General features: G+C 37.8%; 2 protein-coding genes across 2 annotated transcripts; one reads left to right on the top strand and one right to left on the bottom strand.

Annotated features, from left to right (window-relative positions):
- The first annotated feature begins 43 nt into the window (after positions 1–43).
- On the top strand, positions 44–17,873 carry LOC141774589 (gap junction alpha-5 protein-like). The gene is made up of 7 exons (XM_074647367.1): positions 44–494; positions 9,777–9,913; positions 10,468–10,632; positions 11,777–12,085; positions 13,000–13,065; positions 13,187–13,335; positions 15,194–17,873. Exons 2-7 carry the CDS (start codon positions 9,845–9,847, stop codon positions 15,702–15,704), a joined length of 1,269 nt encoding a protein of 422 aa, XP_074503468.1. The 5' UTR covers positions 44–494; positions 9,777–9,844; the 3' UTR covers positions 15,705–17,873.
- Positions 17,874–22,273: 4,400 nt separating this feature from the next.
- LOC141774587 (cytochrome c) lies at positions 22,274–26,974 on the bottom strand. The gene is made up of 3 exons (XM_074647366.1): positions 26,830–26,974; positions 24,453–24,627; positions 22,274–23,575 (listed from the first exon to the last, which is right to left on the bottom strand). Exons 2-3 carry the CDS (start codon positions 24,619–24,621, stop codon positions 23,430–23,432), a joined length of 315 nt encoding a protein of 104 aa, XP_074503467.1. The 5' UTR covers positions 24,622–24,627; positions 26,830–26,974; the 3' UTR covers positions 22,274–23,429.
- Positions 26,975–27,081: the final 107 nt, after the last annotated feature.

Genomic DNA, 27,081 nt, shown 5'->3' with positions numbered 1-27,081 from the left:
CATGCATAAGAGTTGAATAGCAGGCAGCGAGGCACCAGGCCCACTTCCTCCGCTGTAGGGGACAAAGAGAGGGAGAGGGAGAGAGAGAGAGAGAAGGAAGGAGGAGGCTGGTACAAACTAGAGTCTCACACACATTTCAGGTCAGTCCTCTGGACACAAACTGCTCTCATCTGTCTGCTGCTGCTGGACCGACTGTCTCACCGTCAACCCGACTCAGTGAACTCTTCTCAGTGCATCTGTCTGTCTCTCAACATCTCAGTCAGACAATTAACTTGGACAACAACAGACAAACTTGTGACTGGAGGAAGACGAGTAAACAACTGGAAGACATCTGGACCAAAACCACCTCACATACAAACATCTACTGCTGCTGGTCGCTGAGGATCAGTGGAAGGAAGGAGGAAGTGCCTTGCTCAAAGGCACCTCAACAATAGCTGCAGACACTTTACCAACATTGTCAAGATTTTCTCAGGTCAACTGTCATCTTAAATCAGGTAAAGTGTGTGAATGCATCGGCTATATGTCGCACTTCTCTTCTGCCTTTCTTCTGCTTTTTTTTGGACATTCTTCAGAATTATATATTCTCTAATTTTAGGGTTAAATATGTACCTACATTTAATATCACAAATTTCAAGTCATGTTCGTTTTTCCTCATAAACAGCAACCTCTTCACTGAAACTCTCCAATGCTCAATGGCATACGGTATGAGGCCTATAAATCAATGCTTTACTATAAAAAATATATATATTTTACGCCAATAAAAACATTTAATTGCAGGAATAAGATGATAGAAAAGCATCCTAAATCAGGTAAAGTGTGTGCACGCGGCAGACATATATGGGACTTTTCTTTTCTGCATTTTTTCCTGAAATTCTTCATAATTATATATTCTCTAATTTTAGGTTGAATAGTTACTCATATTGAATATCACAAATTTGTTTTTCCTCATTAATTTTATCCCGGCCATCTGAAACAGCAAACTCTCCACTGAAACTCTCCAATGCATCTTTCAATGCTCAATGGTATACTGTGTGAGGCTTATAAATCAACAAAAAATGACATTTTACTCTTGTAAAAACATTTAAATGCAGGAATAAGATGTACAAAGAAGATAGAAAACAATCAAGGTAGCTATAATCAGGAGGGAGCCGCTGTCATAATAAACCAAGCGCACCTTAAATATCTGATATTCGATCAAAAAACTGATTAATTTCAGTGACAGACAGGTCGTTTTCACAACATATAATGTGTTAAAAAAGGCGCAGGTCTGAAAAACAAACCTTGTGAATGTTTCAGGAATTACTGTTAGAAAAACCGGCTACTTTGGGTGTTTATGAACGAGATTTAAGAGCTTTACAGAGCAGACTACGTCTCCAAGTTTGGAGTAAAATAAGGAAATTAAAAATAAATAAATTCAACTATTTTATTTATATTTGTTGGTTTTGTTTCTTTTGATTAATGTCACACACGTTTATCAGTTTTGCCAGTTTGCGGTTGCGGAATATTAATAGTTATAGGTTATAAATAAAGTTTATTATCAGATTAAAAACATCCTCAGGTCTGAGAGAAGTCAGTTGAAGTCATTAATTATTATTATTAACAAGTAGAGGAAATATGTGTGTGTGTTTGTGTGTGTTTGTGTGTGTTTGTGTGCACGTTATCGAGACAGGATGCAGAACAATACTGAGCGCTGGATAATGGGCACGCACACACACACATGCACGCAAAAGGTCAGGCGAAAGTCTATACAAGGAAGTAATATTGTTATTAATGATGCTGGGAGCACTTGTGAGGACATAAATCCACACACACACACACACACACACACATAGTTTGTTCAAAGCCTTTGGGTTTCACAAAAACAGGAAGGGAAGGGCATTTACGGGGCGTTGAATAAGGGGCACGCCAAAAAATATCAGAATTTACGCTCTTAAATTCTCTCAAGATAGTTTTCTTTACTTTCTTTTTACTGGTGTTTTCAGGTTAAAGAAAAATAAAGAACTAGCGTTGGTTTCAGCCGAGTAGATTTTCTTTAACTACAATTTGTCATTTTTTGTCTGTATTTCAAAATGACAGAAAAGAAAATACAAAAAATAACATGTTTCATTTGTGATTTATATGTAAATGGTCTTAGATTTACAGTATTTTTTGTAATCACAATCGTAATTATCTGTATTTAAGCTTTTCTTGATAATTTTTAAAGATAATTATTCTGTTTTTTAGAGGTTTATTACTCTATTTCAACAATTAAACAATTCATTTATGTTATAAGAAAAGGATTTCATGGAATTCTAAAAATATTTCTTGTAAAAATACAGATTTTTTTTGCAAAACTTCTGAATTAATGTAAATTTGGGCATTTGCAACATGAAATTACATGTTTCATTTGTGATTTATATGTAAATGGTCTTAGATTTACGGTGTATGACTATTCTAACAATAAATATATGTTAAAAGTAAAATATTTCTTTACAGTAATAAAGGCTAATTATATAAAGATAATTACTGTTTTTTTTACAGTTTATTTATGTTAATTAACGGACAGTATTTTCCTGTTTTTTAACAACCGCCCCTGCTGCCGGAAAATTTCCGTTATTTTACACCTTTTTTTTGTTACAGTGTAGCCAGACAAGTTACATCCTTTAAAGGGATAGTTCGGGTGTTTTTAAGTGTGGTTGTATGAGGTACTTATCCAAGGTCAGTGTATTACCTACAGTAGATGGAGTTTGGAGAAACAGACAGGAGTAGCAGCACGGGAGCAAAGTAACGTCCTGCTGTGGATGGATTTTAGACACCTAAAAAAATCTATATCAGGTTAACCTCTGAAGCCCTATAGGTGCTAGAAGGTGTGGTTCACCTACAGACATACCCAAAAATAAACAAGAATAGCTCCACAACTACCAGGTCTATCTGTGTGATCCTGGTCTCTATGGAAAGGTAAGACCTCAGAGAATTCATCCCCAGTGTCAGTAACATTGAGACTGTTACTATGCCTATATATAGTATACTGTGATGAACCAAAGGACAAATTGACATTTTTATCCTGGTCTAAAATGTTTTCTAGATTAGACAGTGGATAACACCATTATAGCAATGATGCCACTGAATTCAAAACACCCAAACTATCCCTTTAAAGTATATAATCCATTTGACCGTTGCTATGTATAACAGACCGTTGCTATGTATAACAGACCGTTGCTACGTATAACAGACCATTGCTATGTATAACAGGCCGTTGCTATCTATAACAGATCGTTGCTACGTATAACAGGCCGTTGCTATCTATAACAGATCGTTGCTACGTATAACAGGCCGTTGCTATCTATAACAGATCGTTGCTACGTATAACAGACCGTTGCTATGTATAACAGGCCGTTGCTATGTATAACAGACCACACAGTTCAGATGTCGGACTCTGGCGGACCGTTTTTGTGTCAAAATATTGATTCAGTAAGTAGCCGTGTAATGGCTGGATAAGCGGGATAATGTTCAGCTAGCGGGTCATTGTTATGAAAGAATCCCCGTTGTATATATCCCTTACTTCATTGACAGTTGCGATCTGGTCGCTCTTTGATGCCGGGTTTGCCTGCAGCCACTTCCGTGTGACGGCTTTCTTGCTCTCAACCAAAAGTAGCATGAGATTGTTCGGGATTTTTCCCAGGCATAATGTGACCCAAGATAAAGTTTTACGACTTTTTCTTTTCCCGCAGGCAGGTTAGGCTCATCTTATCTCATCTTGGTTTTTCCATGAGAAATTAGGACGGTTTGTACAATGCATCTTCTGAAACAGACTTTAAAAACTGAACACCACAGTAAGAAGGTTATGAATACAAGTTGAAGACAAGACAAGATGTTAGTATGCCACTAAAACAGTGAATAATTCTGCTGCAGCCTGTTAAAGGGAGTTAAAAAAACCTTTTCCACCGCAGGAACATTCCCCAGGAACTTTCCCCAGGAACTAGGAACCTTTTGAGGAACTCATTGCACTTCGACCGCAGGGATCAGGGTCTAGGAAGTACTCTAGTATCAGTTTAGGACGAGGAGAGAGCATTTCAGTAAAGTTAGGCTCTGCTGTCAGCTTCCCGACTCACTTTAAAAAAGACAGAAAAAGAGAGAGAGATCGCGAGAGGTGAGCGGTCGAAGAAGGAGACAGCACGGCGTTTTTTATTTAAGTAAATTATTATCTGATTGTTTCAAGGAGGTATCAAACGGACGCTCTTAGTTTAATTTCATTCATTACATCCAATGTGCATCAGCATATCGAGGACGGAACCTGCCAAAATAAAAACATAAATGAATAAATGAATAAATAAATAAATAAATACATAAATACATAAATAAATTACTTGATAAATAAATAAACAATTATTACTTTAAAATTAGAAAAAATAATATTAAAAATAAATGTTGCCATAAATTAATTGATAAAATGTGACATAAATTTATATTTCTGTTTTAATTTGCTTTTTTTTATTTATTTTTTTTATTCTTCCATTTGTTTATGTCACATTACAAGTCATTATCAGTTAATTAATGACTCAATTTATTTTAAATATTAATTTATCAACTTAAAGGCATATTTATTTATTCATTTATTTTTTATTTTGGCAGCTTCCATCTTCCATACATCAGTAAATATTATGCAGCAGTAAATATCATCTCAGTGAGACAAAACTTAAGGTTTATTTTGTTTTAGATAAAACGTGCAGACACAGTGAACCGCAGGCTGCAGAGTGAGTTTACCGCTGTGACCACCAGCAGCACTCGTCTCATGTCATGTTGTTTTTAATCTTTAAAGGTCTTTAGACCGCTTTTAGTTCTTTGAAAAGAAGTGCCGGGACTAAAAATTCTTGGTGGAAACCCGGCTATAGTCCCACTCCACTGAAAAATATGTTCTGCTTATTGCTGAGTCACTTGGTGGTTTGATCTTCACTCTGCAGAGTTTGACATTCATCTGCTGAAGGAGGAAACTTTAAGCCTCAGTTCAAGACGTGCACGTACAAGCACGATTTTATCACATTACTTGTTAGCCGATCATGGTCCAGAATGCAACACACACAAGTGTGATGAGGAAACTCGAAACCTCCTGTACACACAAACACATAATTGACTTTTCAGTGAAGTAGACATGTTGAGTCCGGCAGTTAAATATGTTCTTCTCGACTTTTTGATGAGGATGACATTTTAAATCAAGATAACAAGGTAAATAAAAAGACACAAATTATTATTCAAAGCAAATTATTTTCATGACTTTAAAAGGTTTATAGTGGTTTGATTAGAAAGAGAGTGAGAACTGCAGTTTAGTTGTTCAGTGAATGTAAAAACAAAATGAAAGAAATAAAACAGCGCTAAACAACTAAGTGGAAAAGAGCTTAATCACATTAATATCTGAGTATGTAATTGATTAATTTGATCACACCGATAATAATTTTGTTCTTTGGTTTTGTGCCATTCTTTCGCCTCTCAATAATCTAAATAATCTACCCTACGCTGGTGTGTTGTCCAGGTATCTCAAGAGACTTCTTGGTTAAATAAATAAAATAAAGAAACTAATTAAATTATGGGGCTGCTTTAAAAACGTTCAGCTGTCTTACAGAGAGAGTTGGAATCTACAGGACATACTCTGCAGTAAATCTTATTTCAATACATTTAACCTTTTAGTCTAAAAAAAAACCCTTAAATCTATATAAAGAATGTATGCATTTTTTGTTTTGTTTTGTTCGACCACTCCGACCCTTCAGGACTAAAATGTCCCCATTGAAACCACAATTTTAGATCCCACGGCCGTTACAGCATCATGCGTTCTATTATATCAGTTTTTTAATCTAGAGCTTCAACATTGTATTTTTTACTTTTTTCCACAAGATTGACTCATTTTCTCCTGATTGCCATGTGGGGCTAATAGGTGCTATTTTCCTGGTTTCCACGAAGGGGCATCGCTGCTGTATTATGGAGCGCTGCAGCATTTCATTCAATGCATCAAATTCAATGTTGTTGCTAATCATTGACAAATCCCAGACAGTGAATAAAAATCCCCCTAGTATTTAATATACAGAAAATAATTCAATGTGTTCTTCATAAAAACCAAAGAGCGACATATAAGGAAGGAAACTGCATCCTCGATTACGTTTCTAGGGAAATATATTTTCTCCAGGATTACGGTCACATCTTCAAACTGTTGGTTAACGTTGTAAACTGAAACAAAACAAAACAAAAATGCAACAAAACTACTTGGTTAGGTTCAGTAAAAAAACATCATAGTTTGGCTTAAAATGACTAAATAAGTGAACACTGACTTTTAGTGTCACACGGGGCACGAACAGCGGCGTCCTGGGGTAAAGTACTGTGTTTGTTTGACCCATCCACCACCCTTGTTATACTCGTTATTAAACCACGTAACTTTCAATAACAATATTATTCCACATAATTCATTAACGGACGCTCGATATACTACGTCACTGGCTCTGCGTGTCGCTCGTTGTAATACGTAATTCGCTGTGATCTTCCGTGGACTAGATAAGAGTAAATAAGAATGCAGTTTAGTTGTATGGGAACAGCAAGAGCTGGCTTGCAAGTGCAACTTTGGCCAATTGGTAAAGGAGACTAAATGCTCTGTTGGATTATCTGTCTCAAACAACTTAAAAAAAAAATCTGTACGAGAACAAGAGAAGAGTAGGCAACATAATATATGAAAATTTCCTCTTACGTCGTCATGAATACCAAACACAACGTCACCAGAACGTCACATACAGTCAGATAACCATGACATTTACGGAGCACATTCACATCCCCAAAGAGACAAACTATTTAAATTGTACTGACTCATTGCACTTTGTCTCAGGACAAACATTTATTTAACTCTATCTCTGTTTCAAAAATATATATATATCTATATTTATTTTATCATGATTTTGTTTTTTTCTTACCATAACTTTCACATTGTTCGGTGTAACAAACATTGAAGCCTCTAGGAACTGCTGGCCAAGACTTCTAGTGTTGTTTGTATTTCACAGAGAAAAGAATAGTAGTAGTGATACACACTGCATGCATAAACATACCCATATATATCCACATGGACGGAGACAGACTGTGTGTGTGTGTGTGTGTGTGTGTGTGTGTGTGTGTGTGTGTGTGTGTGTGTGTGTGTGTGTGTGTGTGTGTGTGTGTGTGTGTGTTACAGTAGACGTCTAGTTCTCCTTCCCCGGAGACGGGCGTAGGGGAGTGTGGGAACCGATGGTGAAGCTAAACTAAGACGTGGGCACAGACATATTTATTAATGGGGTCAGGGTCGGGCTGGAGAGAAGGTCACGGGGTCAAGATAAGACAAGAACACACACACACACACACACACACATACACTTGCTAACCACCATCACACACCAACTAGCAACAACCAGTACTAACTATATTCTTAAATAGTTTGTTCACTTCTCAAGTTTCAACCAAATTTCGTGTACATTTCTAACGCATTTTCAGAAAATTGGCACAAGACAATGCAAGTTAACGTGTTTCCATCCACTATTATTATGTGAGTATTAGGAGTTCATGGAATAAACAGCTGGTGGAGCTAATTCTCAAGTCAGGTGGCTTTAATTCACTGAAGAAGAAGAAAAAGAAGAGGGCACAACGAGATGACATAATCAAAAGCGCATCTGACAAAACCTCGAACGAACGAAAACAACGTGGAAGACGAGATGGAAATATGACGTCTACGTTTGTTTCATGTGTTAGTTTGAGGAACGTTACAGTTTCCTGATTTTTTTTCAAACTTTTTTTTCAGACATTTTTCGGACTTTGTTTTTCAAATTTATAATTCAGACATTTTTTCAGACTTTTTTTTTTTTACCTTTTTCAGATATTGTTTAGACTTTTGTTTTCCAACATTTTTCAGACATTTTTCAGAATTTCTTTTTCAAACTTTTTTTCAGACATTTTTGAGACTTTTTTTAAAAATATTTTTTCAGACATTTTTCGGACATTTTTTTTCAAAATATTTTTTAAAACTTTTTTTTCAGACTTTTTTCAAACTTGTTTTTTTCAAACTTTTTTTTCAGACATTTATTTCAGACTTTTTTTTTTTTTTTTTTACCTTTTCCAGACATTGTTTAGACTTTTGTCTTCCAACATTCTTCAAACTTTTGTTTTCAAACTTATTTTTCGGACTTTTTTTTTCAAACTTATAATTCAGACTTATTTTTTTTTTTTTACCTTTTCCAGACATTGTTTAGACTTTTGTCTTCCAACACTCTTCAAACTTATTTTTCGGACTTTTTTTTTCAAACTTATAATTCAGACATTTTTTCAGACTTTTTTTTTTTTTTTTTTACCTTTTTCAGACATTGTTTAGACTTTTGTTTTCCAACATTTTTCAGCCATTTTTCGGACTTTTTTTTTCAAACTTTTTTTCAGACATTTTTCGGACTTTTTTTTTCAAACCTTTTTTTCAGACATTTTTCGGACATTTTTCGGACTTTTTTTTCAAACCTTTTTTTCAGACTTTTTTTTTTTTTTTTTTACCTTTTTCAGACATTTTTCAAACTTTTTTTCAGACATTTATCGGACATTTTTTTTCAAAATATTTTTTCAAACTTTTTTTTCAGACATTTTTCAGACATTCTTTGAGGGACAACGATCTTACAAGTTAAAGGCGTTTTCTACGAACGCTCTACACACATTTCTAGAAGCAGTAGTTCTTAGTGAGAGCACACCGTCCGTCTGTGGTGGTGCTCAAGATGACGCTGAGTACGCTTTAAAGTAACGTATGCATATTGAACCGTCTGTAAGCCGTGCTTTAAAAAATATACATCACAAAGCACAACGACACAAAGAAAGGTTTCACAATGAAAAAGAAGCTGAATGTGCAATAAACTCTGTACAGCTTTCTGCTGGGGATGTTAATAATTAACCGTTAACCACAATTAAGAATATTGACTGATCAATGCTATCGGTTAAACGGTTAAAAGAACCATTAAAAATGTAATAAAAAATTGAGCAAAACTCAGAGTCACTTAAAGGAGAATAGCTGTATATAATAGTAGTTTATAGCTAGAGTGAAGCTACTTTTTCTATGGTGTTCCTCAAGGTCTTGGTGTCTTAATGTGGTATTTTGGAGGGATTATTGATCATTTTGATCAATCATCGATTGGTAATTTTTTCTTTAATTTAGCATCAAATCTGTGTAACACATGATATCAATCCAAAAATTGCTGCAACAACTTATGAGGTATAATAGAGCATGGGGATGACCATCATACAGTATACTTTTATCATAATGTTCTAAGCCCTTATACACTTTCACAATTTATAATAAATTAATTAATCCATGTTTATTTCTGATTTCTGACTAGAATAACTTGCCACACAGTGCTGAGCAGCATCTCAAATTAATCACCATGTTCGAAGCTTTCAGATGATGTACACCACTTGTATGTGACGTCTGCTGTTGACCTGCTATCTCCCACTAAAGACTCCCCTTAATCCCCTAAAAAAGACAAAAACGAGTCTATTGTGGCTCTCAGAGGGTTAATAGTTAATATGTACACCTCTTATGCTTAAAAAGATTGGCAAGATGGATTTTAGGGTTTTATTTTTATTTTTTGGTTTATGATTTTAAGGTCACTTTAAGATGCTTTTAGCTTTAGTCTTTTTCAGGAACATTATCACCTCATACATACAATTTTGTCTTTTGTTAAAATAAACCACACATGAGATTACGATAAATCTTAAATCTGACCCCGCTGCAGACATGAAACCTGTCTGTGCTCTGTGTTCCTCAGGTGAATCGTGTACCTGCAGAGTGACTGCTGAGAGATAAATAATAACAACAAAGGAGCTGTAAGCGGTCATGGCAGACTGGAGCCTGCTGGGAAACTTCCTGGAGGAAGTTCAGGAGCATTCTACCTCTGTTGGCAAGGTTACGACACACACAGACACACATACACATACACACATACACGCATGTACACACTGCACACAGTGCATGCCAGCCAGGCTGCACGGCACCAGTCTGACCTGATGTATACACACATATTTCACAAATCATCCTGTTTATTTTGTGTATCCTGACCCATGGTGTCTGTACTCCTCCTCGAATAATAAGCAGATATAAAGTTTATGTTAGTAGACTAAGTCTTAAAATAATGTAAAATAACAACATTTACATAGATTTTATGTAACTCTCTCTAAAATAATATCAATAACTATTCATCTTATCTTAAATTCATATTTTAAGGGTGTCACAAGAGTCCTTAATAATTTCTCAGTATGCATTATTTCTAAAAAAACAAACAAAACCTTTTCCTGCACATCTACACTCACATTTTTTCAGCTTTTTATGACATTTTAACATCTTATTACAGAAGTTCCTACACAAAAAGTCCTGATTATTATCCATATTTCCATCTCCTATAGCCTATTATTGTTTCTGAAGGTTTCGTATATCTGTCTGTGTTGTGTTTGGCTCCACAGGTGTGGCTGACCATCCTGTTTATCTTCCGTATCCTGGTGCTCGGGACCGCCGCCGAGTCGACGTGGGGAGACGAACAGGAAGACTTCAACTGTGACACCGAGCAGCCGGGCTGCGAGAACGTTTGTTACGACCGAGCCTTCCCTATAGCTCATATACGATACTGGGTAATATACCATCTTATGTCATGTGATGAAAACAGAGACAAAATGATCTCAACTGATTTAAAGGGTCGTCCTGGTTGTTAACTACAAGTCACATACTCATTACTTACCAAGTTTTAAGACTGATTTGCTTCTCTCCTTGCAGCATGTTCTCCTTTCATTTCAGTACAGAAAATGAACATGTAGCTACTGGGTCCTAGTTTTTGTTGCTGTTGTTGTTGTTGTTGTTATCACTTCTAACATTAAGTCCTTTTTTTCAAACGTATGCCGGGTTCAGACAACACAAAATTAGATGGTCGCTGTATCAGATTAGGTGATTATGTAAGGGATAATGCCCATTATCAGGAATTAATGGACAACGGCGGTTGTTTCTGCAAAGTCCATTAATTCCTGATTATGGACACCTCGAAGGGCATTATACCACTTATACCAAGGTCACTCGCCAAAAAAAACAAAAATGAAGACCGTTAATTTATATTTTCATGCGTTTTGCAAACAAAATGTAAAGTTTTTTACAAGCCATAACTCCGTTTCCCTGGCAACACCTGAGGGTTTGCTAAACAATCATTTCCATTCCATAATGTTCTTATGCAATGGGTCTGTAAAAAGGGTCTATTATTGGGCTGATATCGTGTATCTGAACCTGGTATTAGGCTATCTTTGTGCAGGGAATCTTTCATGAAGATGCATTTAAACAAACTCCAATATTTCCAATCTTATTTTCAACAGAAAAACAACCAAATTTAATTTTTCAACTTGCACCAGTATTGCCACGCGACTGAATCCTCATGTTAAACCCTCTGTAAGTGATTTTCATACTAAACTGGCTGCAATGAGAGACAAATCCTCCTCTAATTGAAACATGAAAGACCGAAACATTAACATACCGAACATGAAGCAGCGTGGTGAAGCGTTCATTCAGTGTCCTGGAAGTTGGAATCTGGACATCATGAACAAACAAAAAGAACAAAACAAAACAAATTTGCAACACAATTATTATCAGAATCTGGGTGTAGTAATTACACAGTGATGTAAAGTAGTTTACAATTGTAGTTCACAATGTAAAATTGTTGGTTTAGTCCTTTAATTTCAATAACCTTTAATTAAACTGTGTTTTAAATCATAAATCTGTCTGATCTCCTCCCAGGTGCTCCAGATCGTGTTTGTGTCCACTCCCAGTCTGATCTACATGGGCCACGCCGTGCACACTGTTCGCAGAGAGGAGAAGACGAGGAACAGAGAGGAGGAGGAGGATGGAGAGGGAGGAGAGAGAGAGGAGGACACAGGAGGAGGTGACGGAGGAGGGGGAGGAGGAAGAAAAGAGAAACAGGGGAGGAAAGGAGAGAAGGACAGAGAAAAGGAGGAGGATAAAGGTCAATCAGCAGGTCGGGTCCGTCTGAGGGGAGCGCTGCTGCAGACTTACATCCTGAGTATCCTGATACGAAGCATCATGGAGGTACATACGTCATATCTGTTCCGTATCCGTCAACCAAAACAAACCGCAGCGAGCCGACACGAGAAAGTAGAAGACGTTGGACGGTCAGCGTAGATACGACCTGCACCCTCACATGTTATATCCAGCGTGGTAAACACTACACATCCAGTAAAGGATGGAAACACTTTGGGTTTCACACATTGACAGGAAAAGCAGAGCTAGACTTCACGGCTAAAGCTGCATGCTAACTCTGTCACGGACAGGAAACGATATTGTATCGCGGTAACGTGCGGTCGAGCCGGCCGTCGCTCTCGTCTCCGTGGTCAAATGGGCCGACGCTTCAACTGTAGAGCATCCATATACTGACTTTTATGTTCTCTGCATTGAAACGGCCCCGATGGAGCTGACCATGGATGGATAAAGAGAACTGGGGTGACGGGAGAGCTAGAGACCACCTTGGAGAAGTTAGAGGAAGTAGACATGTGTGACTACGTTTGCTTTTCAAAATAAGGTGTTAACAAAGGGAACTGTTTATACAAAATACATCTATGGAAACAAGATTGATGGATTATATTCACCAGAAGTATAAAACATTACATGTCCTTTATAAATTAAAAAGAAAATACCACTAATTTGTGGAAGAAATGTCTTTATTCTTTGCCCGACAACCATTTTTTCAGTATTAATTTATATATTTGCCGAAGTAAAAGTCCCTAGAAGTGTATGATTCAACTTTTTCCCATGGTCTAGTGTTAAAAAAGTTAACAAAAATCACAATAAATCGCAATATTGAATTGCAATACATATCGAATCGGCACCAAAGTATCGTGATAGTATTGAATAGGGAGATAGGTGAATTGCCCGAGCCCTACTATTTCTACATATAAAACTTGCAGTAAGTGAAAGCTGCTGACTGTGATTTGACCTCCATACAGGTGGTGTTTCTGATTCTCCAGTACTTCATGTATGGAGTCTTCCTCCATCCTCTGTATGTCTGCAAGGTAAAACCAGAAGTCCAAATGAATTCATTCTACGTATAAAACACTGATATTCAGGACCAACATAGTCATATTATCTCCCTCTCTCTCTCTCTCTCTCTCTCTCTCTCTCTCTCTCCCTCAGGCCTGGCCGTGTCCACATCCAGTGAACTGTTACGTCTCCAGACCAACAGAGAAAAACGTCTTCATAGTGTTCATGATGGCCGTGTCGGCCGTCTCTCTGGTCCTCAGTGTGATCGAACTGCATCACCTGGCGTGGAGACACTGCTGCAGGTACGTCTATGTGTGTTGTTCTTGAACACGTTTGGGAGAAGTTTACGTTTAAAAGACCAAAATATATATAAAATAATAATGTAATACAACGTTACTGCAGGTGTTTTCCAGATGAAAACTAACTAATGGACCCGCCCTTTAAGTACCATTTTTTAGGTACTTGAGTCCATTTTCTGCTCCTTTGTACTTCCCTTAACTACCGTTTGGAGTGTGCATGCTCTTTATTGATTGGTCAACGTTACAGTATTGTCATGTTTGTCCATATTAACTTATTGAGGTTTGAGTTTAACAACAACAAAACAGCCTGCGGTTGCAGCGCTTCACAGCTTCTCACACATTATTTATATAGCCAAGTAATAACAGCTCCCTTTCTTTACTGAACAAGCAAGCATTGTCTCATTTTGATCAAGAACAAAATATAAAAGGTTCAAGCCTGAAAGCTGACTCTCAAATTTAACCAAAATAAATGAATAGCTTCCTTTAAAAGGGTGAAATCAACAGTGATGAATATGCAATATTTAGAGGAAGGGGAACTCCACAGATTTTACACATACAAGTCAGTTTACTCACCATGAGGGGCACTATTCAGTGAAGACAATTGTTTAATGTTGTCTGTCCCTCTGGGGAGGCTTTGTTAAGTCAGAGGAAATAAATAAATCTGATGATGGTTATCAGGGTGATCTTGGTTTGAGCTTTGAGAGTTCAAATTTATAACAGAAAGCCTGTGTTACAAGCCGAGCCATGGGCATTTATCAGGCAGGGAGGGTCCAACAAAAAGACACTGTAAACTTTATTTCAATCAGTAAACATAATGTGACCTCTGCATGTAAGTATGAGGGGCAGTGGGCTGCTGTGAAGCGCCCGGGGGAGCAACTCGGGGTTCAGTGTCTCGCTCAATAAACTTCGATATGCAGACAGGAACCGGGAATCAGAACGCCAACCTTGTGATTAAACAGCCCAGTCGCACAGCAGTTTGTGAAATAGTCACGAAATTAAACGTATTGATTCGTGCACATAGACACGAATTAAAAAAAATTTTTCTCGTGATGGTCAGCATATAATCAATTCTGATGTAATCCACATATGTGAACCGGGAAGTATAGCGAGCAACGAACGCCGCATAGGGAGGAAGTTGAGGTGGATGCGTTGGTCAAAAAACACAAGACTTTCGCCCAGGAGGAGTGTTTGTGTACCGCGTGAAACTGCAAGTCTGAGTTGATTTATTTGTCACATAACTTCTGTACTTAAGTTACAGCTCTTCCGGAGTTATTTTAACCCAAACCGCGACCTTTTCCTAAACCTAATTTGTCTTATTTTGAAAAAACTGGAACAGAATTTGACAGATGTTTCAAAAAACACAGGACTTTGCTCTATCCTGAGCAACAGCCGCCCCGATAGTGTTAGTTGTATGAATGGACTCTGTAGTTTTGCAGTGAAGGTCAGGATGCAGTGTAGTATAGAGGGTAGAAAGGCTCTTTTGTAGAACTGGATAACAAAAGCTCTTGCAACATCTTTTCCCACAAATATTTTAAGGCTTCAGTGATTCAGCTTTTACTTCCTGTGATTAAACGTAAAAGCCCAACTGTCCGAGAATAAAGAAAAAACCCTGAAGAGCTGAAACGTGACGCTTCTTCTGGGAATGAAAAGCCAACTTTGTGTCATTAAAGGGATAGTTTGGGTGTTATGAAGTGGGGTTGTATGAGGTTATCCATAATCAGTGTATGACGGTTGGGTTCTACAAGAGCACAGACTGTTTCACAACCTCTTGTTTCAGTTCATATTACAGTTAAAACATTATGTTTACTAATCTAACTGTTTATGTTGAGATCTGCTGACTGACTGAATCTCTTCGTTACAGGCGCCGTTTCTTCAGGAAGAAGGCCATCGCTCGCGCTAACGCGGCGCTGGCCCGGCAGCTCTCTCTGTCTCCTCCACCGCCGTCAACCCCGCCTCCAGACTTCAACCAGTGCGTTATTGGCTCCACACACTTCCTGCCCCTCCCGTTCCCCAACCACCGCCTCGCCAACCAACAAAACTCAGAGAACATGGCCACCGAGAAGCACAAGATGGCCACCGCCGCCGCCGAGGAGGTGAACCACCTCCAGATGAGCTGCTACTCGCCCGGGTGGCAGGCGACCGCTAACAATGCGATCCAAGACGGCGGATACCTGAGGACGGACAGTAACTCCTACAGCCCTGGGAGCCGGGACATCAGCTGCCCTCCTCAGGTCCAGAACGGCGGCCCAGACGGGCTGGTGCTTTGCCCGAACGGAGGGCTCTGTCAGAAGGACAAACGGAGATTCAGCAAAACCAGCGGAACGAGTAGCCGAACGAGCAGCCGAACGAGAGCAGACGACCTCTCTGTTTAGAAAGAAAGAAACACCTGCTAAATAAACTGAGACATGTTTTACTTTTTAATGCCTGAACATATGCACATAATACACATTTAAGACAGCCGGAGGAATCATCCAACCCATTTAGCATGAACACTATCTCCATCTCTGAAACGCTTTGCCGATATTACACTTTCTGACTGACTTTACTGGAGGATAGTTAACTATAGGCATCCAAAGATTTATACGCCCTCATTTTATCTTTACAGCGCTGCCGTTGGCCACCAGCCCAGCCAACTTTCTCAACTAACACTGGTGATCCTGGAGAGTGAGTGACAGCAGGCTACATATTGAGAGAAACTAGTATTTAATACAAGCCAACACTAGGGATGTTAATAATTAATCGTTTAACCGTTAACCGACATTAAGCATTTTAACTGTCTATCGGTTAAAACGGTTAAAAGAAATGTTAATAATTAATTAAAAAGCTGAGAAAAACTCGTCATATAAAGGAGAAAAGCTGGTCCACCTTAAGAGAGTCTGAACCGGCGTTACAGATACAGGAAGTTGGCTCCCGTCTATAGCTCGCTTGAGCCTCGTAGCATTTATTCACCGACAAATAAACTGTACACACCCTGTCTGCTACACCTACGTTCACAGCTAGAACGCCACCGACAACACACACACAGTCTGTCGGAAACTCGCTGAAGTTACGCTGCGCTGACAGACTGTATGTGTGTGACTACGGGGAGCTTGACTCTACCGGCAGAGCTACAGATACTAACATAGCACAAACACACACATGGTTTGTTGGACAATCGCTATCGTTACTCCGGGCAGACACACAGCGGACAACCTGCTAAACTAAACTAAATGCGCGGTGGACACTTTTACTGGGAAAGTGGCTGCATGTCCGCGACACTACACAAAGCACCGTGGCTGCTAAGTTAACGCTCCCGGACGGTGAACTGGGGACTCAGTTGTCTGTTGTGCTCGCTCATTGTGCACGAGGGTCGGTTATCGGTTAAGAACATTTTTCAAAATTTGCATCCCTACCAACAATACTTGCTAGCCAGCGTTAACTAACGTGTTAAGAGAATTATTCTGCCGCCACTTAACGCCCCGCCCACAAAATTACACACGAAAAGCCTAAAATCATGACACACAGAAATGTCACGCTATTTATAGGCCTACGCCTTCCCATGAGATCCTGTTGGGTTGCAAAATATTTGACTCATGCTGTACTAGATCATCTGCTGTAATGTTGATGGAGGCTGATTTTAGCAGATAACAGTGTTTGCCGATCACTCTGTTGCTGAACTTAAAGCAAATGTTCTCTCCAAAGGACGATTTCTGACAAATATTCCTTCATGTGAAGGTTTTTGAGGTTGTTGTTGTTTGAGCTGTTCCATAGCGATGTTGTTAAGCAAACTGTTATTTACATCTGATCGACTGATTTACATATCTTGAATCTACCCAGGAAATTAACAACTGAGCCTCATCACATGTGTGGAAGTCACAACACACTGGAGGATGTTGGGAACTTTACGACCCCTCAAGCAGCCGATGTTTTACCTGTGGACTGAGCCTATAAACTTAATGATTTACTGGCTGAACTTCACTGTCGTTGGACAGCGTTGACTTCTTCATTTTCCAGTGAAGTAACTGGTATCATTTTGTTAAACTGTTGTTGTTATTAGCGCTCAGTAAGATTAGTTTATCACAATTTTCACCGTATATCCAAGATTCTTGTTTTGAGTTTTAATGGTTTTACTGGATGCAGATGTTTCGTTTCATATTGAATTACAAATGCCGATTGCATCTTCACACCAGCATATTTTTTACCGTTTCTTATGTTATGTCTAAAAGTTATGTTCAAATATCTCATATGTGACCTAAGATTTTACACTTTAGTCAGTTTGGATGACTACTGGTGAGTTTCTACTGCACTGTATTATGGTATCATTACTCATTATGGCTATGAACACATCTGGAAACACAACAAACTACAATCTGAAATGCAGGTTGTGTGTTTTAGTTGCAGATTGTACTGTAGTGTAACAAATGACACTGAATACTATTATCAGTGATACTTTTACAATGTTGGATATTTCCTATATATATTGTAGTTTTATATTTATTATTCCACTTCAATAATGTGAATGTTTTAAAAGCTTTGCAGATAAAACTATGCTAGACCCGTTGGACCTGTTCTGTCTCTAAAATGATTATTTGCACTTGTGCTTTTCCTACTGTAACATGTCGAAATCTTTCCTGTGGGAAAAAAATGCCTTTTGCTGTTGCATCAAACACGGTGTTATTTAAACCCAATCTTTTTCTAAACCTAACTAGGTAGTTTTATTTTGAAAAGACTGGAGCAGAAATTGACACGTGCTTCACGTGTTGCTGTACATTCGTAGGAAAAAGCATGAAAATATGTTGCTGATAGTCACTGAGCGTCACGAAAAAAAGGGAAATTCATGTCTATGAACAAGAATCAAATAGATTAAATGATGCGACTATTTCACGAGCTGCAGTGAGACTGTGTTGTGTCATTTGACATGCAGTTTGAGGGGGGTAACGACGCCCAATTAATCAGCTGTACGAACAATGATCTGGCTTTTGGACGATCAGATGGATTTCTGGCAGGTCAGAAGTTTTGGTTTGCTGTCTTGCAGTTCCACGGTCAGATTTCCCGCATGACCGCTGTCAAAAGATCTACAACAGTGTAGTGTTGTGATATTTGTAGATCAGCCAGTGTTAGTGTGGAGCATCATTATGGCCACTAGAGAGACCACACTGCATCACCTGAAGCTTCATATTTCCTCTTCTGACTGAGTGACGAACTAAAGAGCTGGTTCTCATGGCAGAGGTCCAGCGTGGACCAGCATCTGATGGGAGACTTCCCAGTAAGGTCATCTGGATACGTCAGGAATGTTTGGGAACTGCAACGCTGATTGGTTTTCTGTTTTCTTTCCCTTTTTTCCTCTCCTCTTCTCCCATCTGTGGCACACCACAATCCTCTGTATGGGCGAGGGGACTCTCCACATGATACTGTATGTTGAATAGTGAACCATTATCATGTTTGACAATTGATGAAACCACCAGCTAAAATTAACAACATAAAATGACAAGAGGTCAATAACATTATAAGTGAAAAATAACCTACATAAAATTAAAAGTGAAAGAGAAAATGGTAAGTACACTTACAAAAAAGAAGTGTATTCAAGTGTTCCATTACTTTTTTAAACTTAAAATAAGAGAGTATACTGTACTTTCAGTTTACTTTTTATGTACCTATCAGAGATATACTTAACAAAATTATACTTAAGTATACATGGCTTGTACCGGCAAGTATACAGAAAAGTCTAAGTGTACTTGGCTTATACTGAAAAGTTTACAGAAAAGTATATTTGGCTAAGTACTATAAGTTCACTTAAAGAAGTATACTTGCAGTAAAAACTATTAAACTAGTAGTTTACAGAGAATTTACCTTAAAGCGTACTTTCATAAACTAAAAAGTGGGCTACAAGTATATATCTAGTAAACTAACAGTATACCGATAAGTTCACTTGTAGTATAATTGCAGTACAAAATATAACTTGGATGTAAACTAGTTGTGAACTCAGAGTTTACTACTCTAAAATTTAAAGTATACTTAAAAGTGTACTTTTATAAATTAAAAAGTGGGCCAATTTAGTCTCAAGAAGTATTCAAGTAGTACACTTACAAGTATACTACTAGTGCATTGATATAAGTATACTTATTACATAAAGTATACTTGGGACTTGAACTATACTTAAGTTTACTTCATAAAATAAACTTAGTATACTTCTTTTTTGTTCTTTTTAATTATTCATTTGAGGAAGAATAATCATTCAATATTTAAAAAAGAAAAAGGAAACTTTGTATAAAATGATAAATGAAAATTGTGAGATGGCAAAATATGGCAAAGCTTTAATTTAAAGTGGCAACATGAATGGAAAAGAAGACCATATGTAATAGAAATGAAAAATTAACTACTTAACCTACTTGGAAAAGCTTCAGTTGAAAACTATAATATAATTTCAGTAGTTAGATAAAAGATGTAAAACAAGAACATTAGTGAAATTAAATGAGTTATCTGAGCTGTAATCCTCCACAAAAACTGCTGTTAGGTCAAATTAGTTCAGTTATGTGGACAGCGGTGTCCTCTGGTGACCGAATATATAACTGCAGCATTAAAATGACCTCCTGTCATCCACAGTCCTGTATTCTGGTCATGTGTCAGCTGTACTTATATCTCAGGAGGGAGACCCTTGTTTACAGCTGGCTCTGTGTGTGTTGACAATGTCATTTTTGATATCATATGTCATATCAGATCTGAGCCACACAAACATAACACGCTTTCACCTGGGATGCTGGGACCTGGGATATCTATATTTCAAAGTAATAACATACATTTTATTGTGAAACACCCACTTGGATCACTAAGTCCTCATTCTTATGGTCCAATTTGTCTCCACGGAAATTGTGAAATCTTGGAAAAAAAAACTCACTTCCTTCATTTGTCTTATTTAAAATCCCTTATCTTAAAACAAGTAATGCTATAGTAATGTGCTTTTCTTTACATTGATATAGTTGTTGTTGCAGGTGTCTGGTTTGTAAATGTGAATTAATCCTGATATAATATATTTGACTGAAGCTTATCATCACCTAAAGGTTATTATTCATCCTGAGCATGGCTGATTTCTCTCCTGTCCTTGGTTCACTCTTGTTTTGCAGACTACCTTTATTTTTATCTGTCGCCACCTGTTGATCTTGTCTTCCTGATGATGTCTGTGATCTTAACTCAACTGCCTCTGGGTCTTATTTCCTGCTAGCTCTGAAAACACAGTTATTCTGTCCTTCATAACAATAGAGTCAGTGCTAATGTGTAATACCCATTTTTACCACCTGGTATCAGTAACTCTCCATCAGTCTGGTTGCTGTGTGTAGAAACCACTGAAGGAGAAAGACCTTTAACACCACTGTGATCCTCAGAGATACTTTATAGATATAATAAACTGCAGTTATGGCTTTGTGCACATGGAAAAACATGTAGAGTAATTACAGGTATAAAAAAATTATTTACCCAAGTACTGTATCCTACTTTCTGCTGCGCTATACCTCTACTCCACTACATTTATCATTTATTTGATAACTTGAGTTACTAGTTAAATTATACAAAATATATATAGTAGTAGTAAAGTATATATATATATATATATATGTATATATATATATATATGTTTATAGACTGAAGCTGTGCGATTGTTTGAAATAGTTTCTGTGAGCCGAGTGGACGCACGACTGAGAAAAGGACCTGGAATTTATCGCTTTGTTTTTCTTTACTTTACTTTACTTTACTACTACTACTACTTTAGTTACTAGTTATTAAATAATACAAAATATAATCACAAATACTATATATGTATATATTACACATACACACACACATATATACACATATGAATTGAATTAATTAATTGAATTTAATAATACAAAATATAAACATAAATAATATATATACTAGATATATTTTATATATATATATACATATATGTGTGTATATATACATATATACACACATGTTAAATAAAAATAAATAATAACAAATATTATTAATATAATCATTATATATATATATATATATATATATATATATATTATCAATACGAATTTATTGATCGCCAGGGGGGAAATTCTCATAAAATATATAGATACATATTCACATATATACAGTATGTATTGAAATATAAACTAGCCCCACATTTACCTGCTGCAATATTAAAGTGATGTAGACATTAATACATTATAATATTTATAATCCAATAATATAATAAACTAAAATAAATTAGTACTTTTACTTGTAATTAAGTATTTTACACTGTGGTACTACTACATTTACATTACGTCTTCCACCACATATTAAAATTGAAAAAGGAGGAGCATAATAATCCTCAACAGCTGCTTATCTTAATTATAGTTTTCTGCAGATTAGATCCTCATATATGTTCATGAGTTTACAGCCTGACAACACAAACATTAACGTTTACTCTGCAGCCAGGCAGCCAGGTAGGCGCTGTGTGTGAAGACAGAGCCAGACTGATCCGGTCACGTCTCTGCTGCTGACCGAGCTTTGATCGACGGGGAGACGTGAACCCAGACCGCCTTTAGCTGGCTCAGTTCCTAGAAAGACTTCATGGAGGATTACATAACGGATTCGGTGTATGACCAGGTGTGGCTGTCAGAGAGCGACTCGAGTCCAACTCAGCCCGAAGGGATGAAATCAACTTTGCACTGATTGTATTTACACAGAACAAAGGTGCAACGTTAAACAAGGTGGAGCTCTAAGCTTCTTAACCAGGAAACAATTAAGACTCCAAACAGGTTTATCCTGTTTAAACAGTCAGTGGAGGATCAGATTTATCTCAATACACAACAATCAGGACCGGCCAGTCTGGAGGTCAACAAACCCTAAACTTCAACAGCTGCAGAGACAATTGCAGAGAATTGCTATTTGTAATATCAGATTTTACTGTTTAACACTTAACAAACACGTTTAAATGAAGAGAGAGACAGTCTTGTTTACATTTCTGGACGTATTTTCCTTTTAATTGATCCTTCATCCATCCTGTCCACAACCACACAACATAGCATTTATAGTATTGTTGTTTCTGTGCATACAGTGTTTTTGCTGTGTACATCGACAGCAAGCAGCCCCATCAAAACATTTTACAGATGCAGTCTGTCAGATTACAGTAAAATAAGTTAAAAAGATACGACTTCTTTCAGGCCTGTGAAACCAGGTAAATAACAAAATCTTCCTTCACTTTCAGATGGCGCCCTCCATAGTTTGTCTGTGTGAAACGGCAGCTCCACGACGTTAGGCATGGTGTGCGTATGCCAGCTGATTTCACACTCAGCATGGTGCTGGTTTTGAAGGCATTCATATATATCTATATACCCCACAATTCTTAGCTGTACGGAGAAAGATAACAGTGTGTCACTCTTAGCACAAATTAAAAAACAACTCGTACCGAGTCTGATGACTGACGGGAGGTTAAAATCTCAGAGGGGCTGCTTCAGTAATTAACAGATCTGTTTGGACGCAACAAGAGGTTTTGTCCAAACATTTAATGTAGGATCTAAAGAGCATTCATGGCAAATGGCAGTTTCTCACCATTAATATATAAGTGTAGACGAGAGGGATTCACCTCTTCTGAGGTTAGGAACTCCAGTTGGCATGAAAGCTGGCAGTAGATAGAGTCAGCAGCAGTTAACCACCAAATATCCAAAAGATTTCCACCCTGTTTCACTCTGATGTAGCTAATATTAGGTTACTTTTTTATAGTAATAGTTTTAAAAATGACGTTGATGGCGGATGGCTCTGCTAGCAGAAAGTACCAGACATGTGATTTCACGGAAAAACAGAATTAAATGAATTAATTAAAATAAGGAGATTAGATTTTTTTCTCCTCATAATACAGATTCACAAAAAAAAGTAGTTTTATGTTTGGCCATTTGAACGATTGCTAGCACCCTGACCTTAAAGAGGAAGTGACACCAGCTGTGAGCTCACCGGCTCACAAGAGGCGCCACTTTTCTAACCTTAGACGACATAAATTAACCTTTAGTGCAAATGACTAAACATAAAACCGTATATATTTAGCATGTGCAAGCCTAAAAATAACAAAAAAATAAAATATCACATTAAATATTCAGATTTTAATGATTACTTCATGATGTCGCCGATTTTAGGTATGCGACGAGGTCCGTGCGCTCGCCCTTCTTTTTGATGCCGGCGAAGATCATTTTGGTTCCAGGAATGTACTTCTTGGGGTTCTCCAGGTACTCCATCAAGGTGGCATCGCCCCACTCAATACCTGAGAACAGACAGGTGATCAGTGATGAAAGCAGGATTTAATCAGGTCAGCTAAGAAGAGATCTGACCTCCATGCTAGGGCTGTCAAAGTTAACAAGATAATAATGCGTTAACGCAAATTTGTTTTAACGCAACTAATTTCTTTAACGAAACTTGCAATTCTTAGGTTGAAACTAGTAAACCAGATGAATCCATCGGTACCAACCATATCGTACTAGCTTGTTGAGAAGGAGGTTAAATAACGCTCCAAACTTGCATTCAATTTTGGCGAGGAAAAACTGTCATGTCCATTTTCTAAGGGGTCCCTTAACCTCTGACCTTATTCGATTGACAGCCCTAATAAGGATAAGAGACCAGATATCAGTGGCTAAAGCGCCACCAACATGTAATCTTTAAAAGCCTTTAAAAACAGTACGATACAAAAGTAAAACTAAATTATTTCTATTGTCATATTTAATGTCTCTACAGAAATGACTTGTGTTGAACCATAAAAATATTATAAATATACATACTATTATAACTATTTACTTATTTATTTATTACATTTTTTAGCCCGGTAACTTATTAATTAAATAATTACATTTAAGAAGCTGGAATCAGAGTTTTTTACTTTTTTTCTTAAAACATTACTGAAACCGATTAATCGATTATAAAAATAGTTGGTGATTAATTTAATAGTTGACAACTACTCAATTAATCGTTGCAACTCTCATATGAGTGTTAGTCGACTAAGAAGTTTTTTAGTCGAGGACAACAACAAACATTTATGTACCATTATTACACAGAAAGTTTTAAACTCCAGACAACCCCCTCTTCTCTTGATCTATATCCAAGGTGGAGGGTTATTCAACGCCTCATTTCACCACTAGTGAACTGACCTTTACTCTTGTTGGCGTCTGTGTACGAGTAGCCCTCCGCCTGGCCGGTCTTGCGTCCGAACAGACCCCAGAGGTTTGGGCCCACCTTGTGCTTGCCCCCGTTCTCTACTGTGTGGCACTGGGCACACTTCTGGACAAAGGCCTTCTTTCCTTTAGCAATGTCTCCCATAATCAGCTGCATAAACACACAAAGTGAAAGAAAAACAAGTTAGTTATGACAATGTGTAATAGTCTAAAATGTGTGGTCCATAAATACAACTGCCTCCTCTTCTATTCATAGACCTGGCAGGAAGCTCATCCACTGCCTAAGTCTGACCGACGCCATCTTGTGAAGGTCATTTAAGGTGACAACTTTTATCTGCACCTGTAGCAGCGCTTTCTTTACACTACATACTCGTGACATTCAACATGAGCACTGACTGGCAGCCTGCCGAGGTCATTTCAAGGAAGTCTAGACCAGAAAGCTGCAGAGGAAACAGACTCATTCAGAGAGACTCTCCCGCTGTATCATCGGTAACAGAGTCTCATTCCTCCCGAGCACCAGCAGCCTCAGCTCGGGTTACTTCACTAGAGAAGCTGCCAGGCTGGTGGAGTAAACACGGTGTGTTTTAACAGTATGAGGGGTTTAGCTTTAATGTGTCAAAGGGGAGCAACAACATTAATGGACTTAGCTAATGATACAGGTGTTACACTAAAATGTGTTACCTTGCTGTTCTTGACAGGGAAGCCTTTACAAAGCGTGAATAACTAGCTAATAAAGGCTCGTTAAATGAGCTTGATTTCCGTCTACAATCAGTGGACGTTTCCAGTGTAAAACAGTTAATTGTTTTATATAAAAATAAAAGTTTCAATGTCCCCAGGAGTCATTTAAAAGGAGTACAAACTGTTACACCTGCTGTCCTAACCCGACTGTCAACTCTGACACTGATTTCTAGGAAAAGCTTGGACCCAAAAGCCATTTACAACATATTTTAAATAAAGAAACTAAGTTATAGATAGATAGATAGATAGATAGATAGTAACTTTATTGATCCAGAGGGAAATTAAAGTTTCCAGCATCACAGTTCCATAGAGCAAAACATGTTAGTAAAAAGGCACAAGTAAGTAATACAGAGTATACAAAATACACCAGATATAAAAATACAAGGAGATGAAGAAAACTGTTAAAACTGAATATAGTGCAGAGTAACAGCTGTGATACACGAATATTAAAAAAAGTGAGTATAGTGCAGAAGAGACTGTTAAAAGTGAGTATAGTGCAGAAGAGACTGTTAAAAGTGAGTATAGTGCAGAAGAGACTGTAAAGGTGAGTATAGTGCAGAAGAGACTGTTAAAAGTGAGTATAGTGCAGAAGAGACTGTTAAAAGTGAGTATAGTGCAGAAGAGACTGTTAAAAGTGAGTATAGTGCAGGAGAGACTGTTAAAAGTGAGTATAGTGCAGGGTAACTTCAGTAGCTTAGTCTATGAAAGTGCACTGTATGCATTATTATCTGTCCTGCAGACTGTCCTCTTTATGTATAAATAATGCTTTATTATGGACAGGTAGTCATGTTAGCTGGTCGTTATCTAGCTGACAGAAACAGTTATAACATCTATCTAACTGTCATTTACTCATCTTGCATCTTATAAACCACCACAGGGCTCAGAGAGGCTCATATATTAAAGAGGCTCCACTCTCAAATGGGAATGATTTAATAAGAAGGTAAAGTTAGTAAAAGTACCATATCCTTATAAACCATAAAGCACATATAGGCTCATATATTCTACCAGTTTAAATAAAAGAAGGTAAAGTTACAGCCCAGACAGCCTCTAAACAGCCTGACTCCCATCCTCCTCATCAAGGACACACAGCTCAAAGTGAAAGCAGCTCCACTGACAGCTAGCTTCTATTAGAGCTCACTGATACCGTTAGCTCAGCATGCTAGCAGGTTAGCTTAGCATGCTAGCACCGTTAGCCCTGATGTGTCACCTCTCCAGGCTTCAAGGATGCTTCAATGTCGGCGTCCTGAATATCCACACAGACACACCTTAACCGACTACAGTATACACCAGGAACCAGCTTAAATATATACACATTTACACTATGATTAAATCACTGCATTACTCTTAATAACAGGTTAATTAACCCTTTTAATTAACGCAATGAGAGCAGTCAGCACGCTATTCTCCAACATGGACGCGACCGTTAGTAACCCGTAGTAACCGTTAGTTAGTAACCGTTAGTTAGTAGCCGTTAGTAGCCGTTTGTAGCCGTTAGTTACCGTAAGAGCTCAGCATCTCCTCTGTTTTAAACACCTTCTGCATCATTTATAACAATATAACCACAACACCAGCCTCTATTAGATACAGCAGTTTAATATGTAGTTTAATACTCTACCTTTAGATTATAATCCTTGGTGTTAGAGTGTCTCCGGAGCGGTGACAGACAGCTTCTCTGGCAGGTGATCTTAGAGTGTGTCTGACGGACTGAAGAAGGTCACTATATGAGAGGCACCGGCTAATGACGTCATCATCCAGTCACGCGTCGGAGCGCGTAGTCCGTTAGATTCCGGGCCGAGTCCCATTTCTACAAACATGTTTCATCACCCGACTCCTTGTACTTACATTTCTCTAAAAATCGCTTGATTTT

The sequence above is a fragment of the Sebastes fasciatus genome, chromosome 9 (genome assembly GCF_043250625.1).
Source record: "Sebastes fasciatus isolate fSebFas1 chromosome 9, fSebFas1.pri, whole genome shotgun sequence".
Classification (NCBI taxonomy): Eukaryota; Metazoa; Chordata; class Actinopteri; order Perciformes; family Sebastidae; genus Sebastes; species Sebastes fasciatus.
This window is presented reverse-complemented; position numbering and strand designations above follow the sequence as displayed.